This window comes from Pseudonaja textilis, chromosome 5, assembly GCF_049901715.1.
Source record: "Pseudonaja textilis isolate UNSWEBS1 chromosome 5, rPseTex1.2, whole genome shotgun sequence".
Classification (NCBI taxonomy): Eukaryota; Metazoa; Chordata; class Lepidosauria; order Squamata; family Elapidae; genus Pseudonaja; species Pseudonaja textilis.
The window spans coordinates 52144695-52158474 of NC_141994.1; the positions used below are offsets into that span (position 1 = coordinate 52144695).

Sequence of the window (13780 nt, forward strand, 5' to 3'; positions counted from 1 at the left end):
GTTTTTTGTTAAGATCCATATTTTTTTCCTTGGCTATACATGATATTCTTCAGTTTTGATGTTGAATTTTCTCTAGCATCAAAATTAAAAAAATGTCAACACTCTATCTTGCAAAGTCCAATGTTTACTTCCATTGAGTGTCACAGAAAAAGCCATTACACAGATTTTTTTAATGTTTGCAGGTATAAATTCATAGTGCATTTAATACCTTTTGAATACTTTGAATACTTTCAATGCTATTCTACCAAATGATAACCTGGAGCTATCGCATGCTTCTTCTAGAACGGTTGACAACTAAATGTAAAATGTAGAAGCTATACAATATATTAATATTTGCATTGAAAATGTGGATATAATCAGAAATATTTTAATTTAAGAAAACATTTGGTTTATTAGCATAAAACCACTGTAAAACAAAGCTAACCATTTTGTGGAAAGTTAACAATATTTCCGTCCCTGAATAAGACGTTTGTTTGACTTTTTTTCAAATCATATTTTAAACAAATAATAATCCCATCTGGTTTTGGCAGATACCGACTCTGGGCAGATTCTGTTGCAGAGATGTTTGGCGGCCTTGACATCTGTGCAGTCAAAGCTGTTCACAGCAAGGATGGCAAAGATTATATCATTGAGGTGAGGAGAGCTGAATGAATAGAATGTAAGTACCATTTAAACAAAGAGCTTCAGCAAGGCAACCCATCACTTGCCTCTAGCTCCTGTCCTGCCCACCCAGCAGTTCTAAACCATTATTGTGAGTAGGTAAATGGGCACCACTCCAGTGGGAAAAGCTAGTTGTGTGAAGAGAATGGGGACCAATGCTGGACCTGGTCGGATGCGAGATAAGATTGGTGGAAGAGGTCCTGGAAGAAGTCACCAACCCGAATGCTACTAGGCAGATGGTACAAGTTAGTTTACTTGTAAGTTCATCATGGATAAGTTCATCATGGATAAGCGTGCAAATGCAAAACTGAACAAACTAGCAATTGAGCTGTCGGGATACTCTGTAACATAGCATTGTAGAGCTCCCTGACAAATGTATGCCATACGAAATTAATAAAAAACCATGGCAACACATGCAGTTATTTCAGCACTTTGCCTACATATCTTTTTCACCTATTCCATCTTGTAACTGATTCATTTAACTGATTTCATAGAAGACAAAGCACTTGGCTTCAGAATATTAGGGTAAAAGCTATTCTCTGGTTTATACATCTATGTCAAAATAATTAGGAAGCACCTTTCCATTCCAGTCTGCCAGCCCCTTTCAAGCACCTTCTGTATCTTTAAATTACAAGGAATAGGGTTTTTCCTCCTAGAATGCCCTTTGAAACAAGGTGGATGCTATGAATGGAAATAATAAAGGGCAGGGAAACAAAACCTCATATTAACTTGAAAAAAAAAAATAAACCTAGCAATTCAATAACAATGTTCAAGATGCTAATTCCACTCAACTTCCTTTTCCACTTGCTTCATTGGTGTAGATGGTAAGTACATGATCTAAAGGAGAGAGAGAAAGAGGCAGAACAAAGTTGAATGCCCTGTAATAGAGAGGGCTCCTGTCTCTTTTCATTGCCCAGCTTTTATAGACTGCACCACAATGGGATGTGTAGACTGAACTTTGTGCTGTTTTCATTAGACTTGGGAAGCTAGCCAACTCAGAGGAAGGAAAGAGTAGATTATGCACATCAAAGCAGTGATATAAGAAAAGAAAAAGTTTAAAGAAGAGAGAAATGGAACAATGCTAATCAAAGGCTGGCGGAGTTTAAAGATAAGAGAACCAATGACCTTGTTGGCAGCCATCAGACGAGAAAAAAGGGTTCTGTTCCTGTGTCTTTTAACAATTAAACAAAAATTAGCAGGTGCATGGTGTTCTCCAGATGTTTGCTATAATTCCCACAATCCCTCACCATCCATCAGGATAATTGAAACTGGTAGTTGAACTCCAAACACCTGGAAGGCACCAGCTTATCCAATTGGGTTAGCTTTCTTCAGATGCTGATTATAATATTTCTTCAGGAGTTTCTAATATGTAATCCTGCAGTTCTTCTCTGTTTGGCCAAACCCCAAAACGAAGCCTTGAATCAGAGCTGCAGCTTTTTTTTCTTTTTTTCTTTCTTTCTTTTTTTTTTTTTTTTGAGATTCCAGCTAAAACAAAATAAGGAAATTCCCCTGTGGGTGGCGTGAATAATAAATTCTTCTGTCCCTCTTTATCAGTGACACTCTAGGTCTAAAGAAGAAATTGAAGTTTTTTGAAGTAAATCTTGCCATGCTGAGAGAAACTTATTTGTCAGAGTGGAGAGAGTCAGACCGTGGAGAGGGATAGATATTTGAAAATCATCAAAGCTGAAATTCAAGACCTGCTCATAGTGGGGGAGAGAAGATAATCAGGGCAACTGGAGAAAAAAATGAGCAAGTGTCCTTGGTTACCATATGAGGATGCTGGAATGGAGACTCAGTGTCTGCCCTGCTGTAAACTCCACCAACACAGGGAGGTGGATAAAGCCAGCCTACTGCAACATTCAGGGCCACTGACATATCCCAAAAGATGCATGTGGGAGAGCATTCCCACCCACTGAGCCTTGGGAAGCTGATGAGAACCACATGAGCTCTCCAGGACCAGCACATTCTTCTGCCGCATAAATGTCCTTCAGGAATCAGTGACAGGTCAAGGGTTATGTGACACAAGTGTGCTGCCAGGAAAGTGGGGGGTGGAATATCTCTGCTTTTTCTGTTTCTTCTGTTGCTGTAAATCAAGCAAGAGCAACTGTCGTGTGGGTCGCTTTTAATAGTTAACACAAAATTGTATTCACCAGAACCTTCATATGGAAGTGGAATATATACAGAATAAGGTGGCTTCAGGACAAAATGACCTTTTTTCTGATTAATCCCATGTTATACTTTAGAAATCCTAGGAGTACTGTTGCTACGAAGCATTTAAAAGCACAATCTAGGAAAGTTGAAAGCAGCACAGGATATTAGGCTTTTATTGTACAGCTGCTCTGTTTCATTCTAGAATTTTACAAGATATCTAAACGATATTCTGCATTTCTGATTCTCCCATCTTTTTCCATGGCTGTTTCAGCTATTTTCTTATGAAAACAGGTAGTGATTTAGAAGAAAAAGGTAGAATAGGTATATGATTTTTTTTTAATTGCTGGACATAGGAATCCTCTGTCTGAAAATCATTTCATTTCTGGCCCTACCTTCATGTACGATACAGGTTGTCTATTTACCATCATCATTGCAGCCACTGAAGATAACTTCCTCCCAAACCATACACTGTGGTTATTCCATCCCCTATCTCTAAGGAGAGAACATATATTAAAGAAATGAAGGGAAAGCCAAGAAAGGAGGGCTGTTCTTTAAAAGTTGATCAATATTTCTGTTAATAGTGATTTCATTTGTGATATTGTGAAATCTTTCCAGTAAAAATAGAAAACCAAGAGAAGTTAAATCACTCATTCTTTTCCCAGTTGAATAATCCCAACCTTTAATATAAAGCACTATTTTCATTTCTCCATCTAGACCACATAAGGATGGAGATTTACTCCCATGCATAATTTTCCATCTAGTTTGTCCCTGCTCCTAAATTGTGCACATATAGATATGTCTCAGGATCCTACCTTGGGGTTCTCTGCAGAAATGCAATAACTATCTACTCCTAAAACATACTATTGGAAAGGCCAGTGCCTAGCCAACCATACAAGCAGATAGTAAGGAAATTAAGACAACCCAAATCTGGATAATGATCACTGGATGGGCCAAATCAAAAGCAATAGCAACAGTACTTAGACTCATATACCACTTCATAATGCTTTACAGCCCTCTCTAAGTGATTTACAGAGGCAGCATATTTCCCCCACAATCTGGTTCCCCATTTAACTGACCTTGGAAGGATAGAAGGCTGAGACAACCTTGAGCTGATCAGGATCAAACTGCTGGCAGTCAACAGAATTAGCCTGCAACAGATTCTACCAGTTTGCACCTATTCGCTAGAACCAGTTGTTAACATTCTAAGCAGTTCAGAGAACCGATTGTTAGAAGAAATTATTGGCCTAATCCTGTAAGGAAGGCAGGAAGGAAACATTCTGGTGTTGCTTACAGAAACTGCCTCTCCTTTAACCCTTATTACATTCTTGGCAGGACTAGACTTCCTGTCTCAGGAATGTCTGTGGAGTTTTATTCCCCTCCTTTGCTGGTACTTTGCTCATGTAGAGTGACCATTCAAAGTTACAATGGCACTGAAAAAAGTGACTTATGACCATTTTTCACACGACTGTTGCAGCATCCCCACAGTCATAAGAGGCCAGACAAGGAGATGCATGCCTCGATGTGAGTGATATTGAGTTGGCCACACCCAGCCAATAACATGACCCCCAAGCCATGTCCACCCAGTCACATGTCCACAAAGCTACACCCACCACCTAAGCCACGCCCATAGAACCGGTTGTTAAAATAATTGAATCCCACCCCTGGCGTGCAATATTACATTTTAACCACTGTGCCACTAATGGACTCTTAGTAATGGGGATAGGGATAGCTGGGAAATAATTGCTTTTAACTCTGCCCATTTATCTTAAATGAAAAGAGAAAAAAGCCCATAGAATTAATTCACCTGTGCTTCCAGTATCTGAATTTCCTATGAATATATATAGGATCACAACTACTTACTAAGCCCACCCTTTTTAAGCATTGCAGTGAGAATTACCTAAGAAGATGAGAAAGAATCACAACCCAGATCCAAAACATGAATTTAATAAAAAAAAAAAAAGAATTGCAGCAAATTCTAAAGGATGACTGTAGAATTGCAGCACATGCTGTAGAATGAAACCTATAGAATGAATATTCCTATTGACATGTTTCCAAAAGCAGCTGAGGCTTTTTAAAAGAATCTTTTAAATAACAAGGAAAATAAGATATAAATCAGAAGATCAATCAAATAAATAACAAATCTTTTTGAATTATACAATTATCTCCTTCTGAAATTGTGCATACTGTAGTTTGAGTTGACATTATTTTGAAAGCATTCATGTACGGATATTTATTTCATATTAGTTATATACTGTCATAGTTGTGCATCTTTAGGTGGCTCACAAACCTAAAAGCCAAACTATATAACCCTATGGGAATACTCATTAAAAATAATGTACCATTAGGGAAGTATACTGCCAAACAGATAGCAGGCAAAGTGCAGGTGTTAATATCCAAAAGTTGTTCATTTGTTAGAGCCGGTATATGGAAATTTCTGGAACAGCCATGTTTTAGCATCTTTCTGAAGATGAGTTAAACCCAATCAGATTTCCTTAGCAGATAACTAGATTGAGAAAATGTTCATCTTTAGATTAGCTGCTTATATAGAGAGCAGATGAAGAGACATTTTTTAAAATCAGTTGTCAGTTTATCCACTTCAAAATATAATCCTTTCATTGTTCTTTGTATTTAGCCCTACTGCTTGATATAAATGTCTAGTTAACCTTATGCTACTGGACATGCTCACATCATGTTTTTAATTAGTTTTCGTGATAATCCAAATTTCCTGACTCATGAAACTCATGGAAACAGCCTACAGATTTCATGGAATTAGGGAAGTAGTTTAGCCTACAGATTTCATGGAATTAGGGAAGTAGTAGAAGAAAAGGGGCTTTCCATGTAAATTCCTCTCTTTGACCATATCCCTCCTTTCTCTGAGATACTTTTATCAGGAGAAAAACAAGTGTGATACAGACAGCCACAAACCTTGTACTGGGTAAAGATCAGAACTGCATAGCTGGGTCAACCTGTTTTTTCTCAGCTGCTACATGAATGTCTTATTCCCAGAAACAAGGAAATCAGTTTTGCACTGAGTTTTTTGTGTTTATCTCAGTTTTAGAAGGTCACTTTGTGTCAACTCTTTAGACTATAAATTAATTTTAAATAATTGCTTCTTGTTTAATGCAGAAAATTTTATTTTCCAATATACTTTAATGATGTGGTAAAACTTGTCATTTTTAAGTTTCTATTGCTGCTTCTACTTGTTTTGATTTTATTTTACTTCCTATTTCTATGCTGTATTATCTTTCTACTGTTGAATTTGAACTGCAATTGCCTTTTAGATTTTTAATGGAAAGCAATATACAACTAACAGCCAGTTTGTAATAATTAAGGCATCAGGAACCAGGACACTGTGAGTCCTATTCCCGCCTTGAGCACTAAAGCCAGTTGGGTAACCTGAAGACAGCCAGTTTCAGCTCTAGGAAAAAGGCATGGGTAAACCATTTTCGAAAAACTTTGCTAAGAAAATGCAGGGAATAGCAGTCATCAAGAATCAACACTGACTTGAAGGTATAAATAAAAATAAACTATTATTTCAGATAGGTAGAAAAACTGATGAACTTCGCATGGTCACAGCATTCCTCACCTGGGCCTCCTAGAAGACAGTTTTCTAGAAATTATGAGCTAATTTCCTCAATCTTGATTTTATAAGAGCCGTGTTGGTGCAGTGGTTAGAATGCAGTACTGCAGGGCTAACTTACTGCTCACTCCAGGAGTTCGATCCTGAGCAGCTTGAGGTTGACTCAGCCTTCCATCCTTTACAACAAGGGTCCCCAACCACTGGGCCGTGGACCGGTACCGATCCGTGGAACATTTCCTACTGGGGCGCCGGTTTGCTGGGCGCCGCCATCTTGTTTGACGAGAAAGTGCTTCCAGGTGAGCTTTTCCGGTTGGAAAGCGGCATTTGGGTCCTGAAGGAATCCTCACGCCTTAGTTTCATCGAAGGGGGGGGGCTTCGAATGAAACTAAGGTGCGAGGATTCTTTCAGCACCCAAGGCAAGGCGAGCCGAGTGACCGTCCTGAAGCCATCCTGAAGCGAAGCCCACCGACAAAGGTACAAAGGAGGAGTTGAAGGTGGCAGGGAGAAGCGGGGGACGGCTGGCTGGCCGATCGCTCGGCTCGCCTTGCCTTGTCATGCGTGCTGATGCCGGTACCGGGCAGCGGATCATTTTGTGATGCCGGTACCTGGCCGTGGCACAAAAAAGGTTGGGGGCCACTGCTTTACAAGGTGGGTAACATGAGGAGCCAGATTGTTGGGGGCAATATGCTGACTCTGTAAAACTGCTTGGAGAGGTCTGTAAAGCGCTGAGAAGTGGTATATAAGTCTAAGTGCTATTGCTATAAGGTCCACCCCATCTTTTGTAACTGATATATAAAAATAATAGTTTAACCAGTTTCCTGCAGCTTTGGTTATCTACTACTTTAGAATTTGAAACATGATACCCACAGGTGGAGAAGGTGGCATACGACAAAATGTGGGTTACATTGTTGGGACACAAACGACACAATATACATATGTATGTGCCACATTGGGATACAAGTAGAAAAGACAGAATTTGTGTTGTGGTGCCATATTTCATCATTTTTACATTATTGCAGACTTCCATGATTGGCAGGGTTGCTTTCCAAGTCATGAACTTGTGTCCTTTCCTTTCAACGTTTTGGTACATCTTTGGTCACAATGTAAGATATCAGGAGGAGGCGAACACGATTTTTGTAGTTTTAAAAACGTTTGCAATTTCTAAGCCTCATGGTGTTTTCTTTTTCATGGAAGATCCTCTGACTACATATGGAGTCAAAAAGAGAGTAATTTGACTATTAGCACTGATGGAGAACATCCCAATAGCTATTTTATTGAGTAGAACTACAAAGACTTGGGAGATATAAGAGCACCATCTTGTGGTCAAAATAAGCATATAGATATAATTTCAGGAGAAATATTTTTACATGAAATTTAAAACTATATATAAAAATTTAACTAGAGAGAAGAAACATGCACTTGGTTAACGTATATTGATTTGTGAAGCATTCCATGTCATTCTTGCTCATCTTATATGGTAATTCAATTTTTCCACCGTGCAAATTTACATAGCATTACAAACTTACCTTTGTTGTCAAATCTGGGCCCTGCAGCATGAGTGACCTTGGTTACATTGATTATGTAATGTTATGGTCCTCAGCTATTTATGCCACTTTATGCAGAGTTGTTTATGTTTTTAATTGTTGGTTGTGTTTTTACTATTTTTATTTTGTTGTCTGCCTTGAGTAATTTATATTAGATGGGCAGCCACATAAATGTAGTAAATGAAAGTATCTTTCATTCATCTTTCATTTTATCTTGGCCAGCTTCATACCTGATGCCAACATGTAGTGCTGCTTTTAAAAAACTGCACAAACTGCATAAATCCATCCAAGTAAGTAAGCTATCATTAAGCGAACCATGGCATAGCATATTACATATAAAGGAGCAATGAACAGGGAAGATTTTCAGCCAAGACTGAAACTGTTAAAATTTGTCAAGGAAAACCTAACATTTTCTTTCAGCTGTTTATCCAATTGTTAGATCAGTTGCAATCCCATTCTTGTGAAATATGAAGAGCTTTTATTCTTTCCTGTGTTAGGAAAAATTGATTGTGTTCTAACTTTAAAAATATAAGTGATGTCATTGAAACAGAGTCACATTTTTAAAAAGCTTCTGGATTGTATGGAAACTGATACACAAGAGAGCAAGAAGCAAAGCCATCATGTTCTTGAACATGTGTATTTGCAATGTCTGAGCTTTTCTGTTACACTAGCAAATGCAACCAGATTGAAAAGAATGTTTTCCTTGTTTAAACAGGTGATGGACAGCTCAATGCCTCTAATAGGAGAGCAAGTGGAGGAAGATAGGCAGCTTATAGCTGATATGGTGGTCTCCAGGATGACACAGACTTTAACAACTGTGGGATCTTCTCCTTCTCCTCTGAGGCCTTGGGTAAGAACAGGAGGCATCTTTCAGAGAAATCAATCTAACCAGGTGCCTGGTTTTCAAATGACATCTAAAAACATAGACCTTCTCAATACTTTAATAAAAAAAAGTCTTACTCTGAATAAAATACTATGCTCTTTTTTCTACAATCCTTAAGTACATTATAGACAAGATGTGTAATTCTGTACTTTTTAAACAGTATAACATAATAGCCGAGGCTGCAATCTGAAGTATAAAGCTGGACAGAGGGGAAAAGGACTTGAAAATTCCTTAAAGTTGTTTTTACAACAGCATAGACAACTGTGTAAGCGACATGCAGTGCTATTCATTCAACAAGTGCAGAATACTGTAGATTTATGTGTGTAATTTTCCTTTGTGTCCATCAAGGTTTATCTTTAAAAATTCAAGGTTTATCTTTAAAGAGGCAGATGGGAATACTATTCAAAAAGCAGCAATGCAAATTGCTGGAAATATTAATTTCATATCTTCTCCGAATAAACAGGTGATACAAGGCATACTTATCTTTTTGGACAGATATCAAAAATCAAATGGAAGATGTGCAGAGATATTTGTATGAAATCCATTCCTCAATGTAGTTAATTCTGAAGACAGCAGTCATATTAGCAATCCCTTTCACATAATGTAAGCTCTCAAAGTCCACTGAGCCAATCAGCTTCTGAATTAAGGCTAGAAAAATATATTTAAAAGCTACTGAATGTTGAATAGTAAATGTTCTTGACTCAGAAACACGTTTAATTGTTGCATTGTGTTCAATCTCAAGTCAGATGTAAGTGTCCTTATTTATTTATTTTATTTTATTTTATTTATTTGTCAATTGTTTATGAGATAAGTAAAAGTGTATACATAATTATGAATACATGAAATGAGTACATATAAGAAAAATAAAAGAAAAATAAAAGAAACAATAGGACAGGGATGGTAGGCATGTTGGTGCGCTTATGCACGCCCCCTACAGACCTCTTAGGAAAGGGGTGAGGTCAATAGTAGACAGTCTAAGGTTAAAGTTTTTGGGGTTTGGGGAAGAAACTACAGAGTCGGGTAGAGTATTCCAGACATTGACCACTCTGTTGCTAAAGTCGTATTTTCTGCAGTCAAGCTTGGTGCGGTTAACCTTGAGTTTGTATCTGTTGTGTGTTCTTGTGTTGTTATGGTTGAAGCTGAAGTATTCATTGACAGGTAGGACATTGTAATGTATGATTTTATATACCATGCTTAAATCAGACCGAAGACGGCGTAATTCAAGGTTTTCTAGTTCTAGAATTTCAAGTCTGGTGGCATAAGGTATTCTACAACAAGTAGAGGAGTGGAGAACTCTTCTTGTGAAATATTTCTGGACTTTCTCAATTGTGCTAATATCAGATACGTAATGTGGGTTCCAGACTGATGAGCTGTATTCGAGTATTGGTCTAGCAAATGTTTTGTATGCTCTAGTTAGTAGTGTGATATTACCAGAGAAAAAGCTACGTAAGATTAGGTTAACAACTCTTAATGCCTTTTTGGCTATGTAGTTGCAGTGGGCACTAGCACTTAGATCATTAGAGGTGAGTATTCCAAGGTCCTTTACAGAGCTTGGATCATCAACAAGATCTTGACTATTCAGCTTGTATTTTATTTTCGGATTTTTTTGCCAATATGTAAGACAGAGCATTTATTTGTTGAGATTTGAAGTTGCCATTTGTTTGACCATTCTGATACACAGTCAAGATCTTCTTGAAGGGTAGCAGTATTGTCTGTGGTATTGAACAGCTTTACATCATCAGCGAAAAGAACGCAGTTGCTCTTAATATGATCACAGAGGTCATTTATGTAGAGTATGAAGAGAGTTGGTCCTAGAACACTGCCTTGGGGGACACCACTATTGACAGGTACAGAATTTGATAGGACACTCCCAATTTTGACCATTTGTTGTCTGTTTGACAGGAATGCTTTTATCCAGTTATGCAGTTGTCCAGAGATACCATAGGATTTTATTTTTAGTAGTAGTTTGTCATGTACCACTGAATCAAAGGCTTTACAGAAGTCTATGTAGATTGCATCTATTGTTTTGCCCTGATCAAGTTGTGTAGTCCATATGTTTTTGCAGTGTAAGAGTTGCAGATTACAGGATAGCTTTTTTCTGAAACCAAATTGTTTATTGGAGAGTAGGTTGTTTGTCTCTAAGTGGAGGATGATGGATTGGTTAATAATTGATTCCATGACTTTACAGGTGACGCAGCATAAGGAGATTGGTCTGTAATTTTCAACTAGGCAGGGGTCTCCCTTTTGAAGATGGGGATGACTGTGGCTTGTGACCATAGGTTAGGCAAGGAACTGGTCCTGAAAGATTTTTCAAAGATTATGCTTAGAGGTTCGGCTATGGCAGTGGATAACTTTTTTAAGAGATAGGCACATATTCCATCCGGTCCAATAGATAGGGATGGTTTTAGATTGCGTAGTGCTTTTTCAACATTGTCTTCTGTAAAATCGATATGTATTAGATCACTGTAGTTATCTGTGGTTCGGCTAGGAAATGCTGGGCATGATCCATTGCTGTTTACAAATACTGAGCCAAAAATGTGTTAAAGATGTTGGCTTTAATGGTGTCGTCGTTGCAGTCTTTACCATTAGGTCCTATCAGGGTGGGATGGACCTTGAATCTTTTAGTTTGTTGTTTACAAAATTGTAAAAAGCATTGGTGGAATTGGTGCTTAGAAGGTTTTCCTCTTGTTTAATATGATAATTGGTGCATTCGGTCTTTATTTGGTGGCATAAATTTTTGTATCGGCTTTTGAAATTGGCAACGTGACCAGATTTGTTTTTCCGCCAGAGTGATCTCTTTTTGGATTGAAGTTTCCTTATTGTTATGGGCAATCTGTTTTTTTGTTTTGTTTTGGGAGTAGTTGTTGGTACATATAGTTTGATGACTCTTTTGACTTCAAGTAAAAATATGTTGTAATGGTCTTCAACAGTATTGCATCCATTGAATAGAGATTGCCAATCAAGGGATGAGAGATCGTTGTTTATAAGATCATAGTTGCCTTTTTTTGAAATTATAATTGGGGATCACATCATTGTGGTGGTTTTTGTGTGGACGTATGTTGAGACAAAAGTCAATCATATTGTGGTCACTGCTGGAAAAGGGTTCTTTAGTTTGTATTCCGTAAATTAAATTCAAACTATTGCAGAAGATGAGATCGAGGCAGTTGTTTAGTCTAGTGTTGTTGGATACTAGCTGTTCCAGTCCCAGATTTGTAACAGCATTGTAAAAGGTTGCATGTATGGTTTCAGTTGTACATTCATTTAGGGTCCAGTCAATATGAGGCAGATTGAAATCACCAAGAAAGATAAAAGGGTATGGGCAGGATGCTGCCCATGTTAGTAGTGTATTTAGCTTGTTTACATGTTCAATGTCATAATCAGGTGCTCTGTAACATAGTAAGAATCGAATTGTGATATTTAAGGAGAGTTCACAGATAATGGTCTCAGGAAGAGCAAGCTCCTGGGTAACTTGGATATTTTTTAGATGTAAGGACTTTTTGTAGAAGATAGCAACACCACCTCCTCTACGAATTTCACGATCTGATCGGTAAACATGATAGTCTCTTACTGTGGTAATGGAGTCGGGGAGAGATGCATTGAGCCATGTTTCACAGACAAATATAATGTCGAATTTAGCCATATTTAGTAGGAGGAAAAATTCAGGTATTTTATTTACAAGGCTTCTTGCATTGAGTAGCTTGCATTTAAGGCCAGCAGTAGTTGGAGTTGAGGTAGTTAGGGGCGTGCGTGCCTAGTCTTGGGTGATGGTGGATTGGTTGAGGTAGGGTTGTGGTTGAAGGTTAAAGCTGAGTTGTCCTTATTTTAGAAACATACTCAATCACAGTATAAATTGTTCTCCGACCTGACCAGAGAGTCTAAGAGTGTCATACAACCCTGGAGAAGATTAGCGGACTGTCTTTTCATTTTGTAATTGTTCCTTTTAACTTTGCTTTAATCTTGTTTTTAACTGTTTTTAAGTATACTGTAGCTTTTATATCATTTTACTGTTTTATCTGTAAATCATCCAGAGCAGTGGTAGTATTCAGCTGGTTCGTGGTAAGGATTTGGCATGGGTCATGAAACTGGTAGTAACTTCTGGCTGGGTCGACCCTCCATTCCCTACCCAGTCAGTCCTTATTGGGCATGCACAACATCGTGCGCCTGCCCAACATTGCTGACTGTGTTCTTCCCTGCCCAGTCATTCCTTAAGGTATTTTTTCCCTTCCCGACAATCAGCTGTTCCTACAATCAGCTGGGCTGGGATTCCCCTTTCTGTCTTACTGCTTCGCCCAGGAGGCTTCCCTGAGGTCCAGGAAGGCAAAAAACGGAGGGAGGGGTCGCAGCCCCCGTGCCTCCTGCACTCCATTTTTTGCCTTCCTGGGCCTCAGGGAAGCCTTCTGGGAGAAAAACTGTTCCCCCAGGAGGCTCCCCTGAGGCCCAGAAGGCCCCAAAATGGAGCATGTGGTGGGGTTGGCCCAGATCAAAACCCATATGCAAGTTTCTAAACTAAAAAAAAAATTCCAATATATTTAAAAACTTAACATTACTATAAAGGAGACATTTTCCTTTAGAGAGGCTTCAGTAGGATTTCCCTGAAAGGCCATTATGGCACTGTAGCATGTTACCATCCTGAGGCTCTGCAGGTTGTTCAGATCCCTAAAAAAAGACTACCAGACAGGTCTCAAGATTGCAAAGTTTGTCCTAATCAGCTTTTAAGAAAGACTCAGTGATGGGATCCGACCAGTATAACCACCGGTTCTGTCGCTCTGTGTTGTGTGCGCATGTGCACGCGAATCGCACGAGTGCAATTTTAGACACATTCTTTAAGTTAGACCATTTAAGATATGTTAATTCGAAAATGGTTGCCCTATGATGCACTATCTTACCCAGTTTAAGGTTACAAAAATCAAACAGACACAAGAGTTTTAGTAGTAGTTAATTTGAAATTGCTACGGGCAATAC

General features: G+C 38.5%; 1 protein-coding gene across 1 annotated transcript in view; it reads left to right on the forward strand.

Annotated features, from left to right (window-relative positions):
- Positions 1-13780, forward strand: part of SYN3 (synapsin III) — a 195062-nt gene that overhangs the window by 178149 nt on the left and 3133 nt on the right. Inside the window, exons 10-11 of the mRNA XM_026695435.2 lie at positions 531-633; positions 8651-8785. Of these exons, the coding sequence (XP_026551220.1) occupies positions 531-633; positions 8651-8785 (238 nt within the window). The remainder of the gene's footprint in view (positions 1-530; positions 634-8650; positions 8786-13780) is intronic.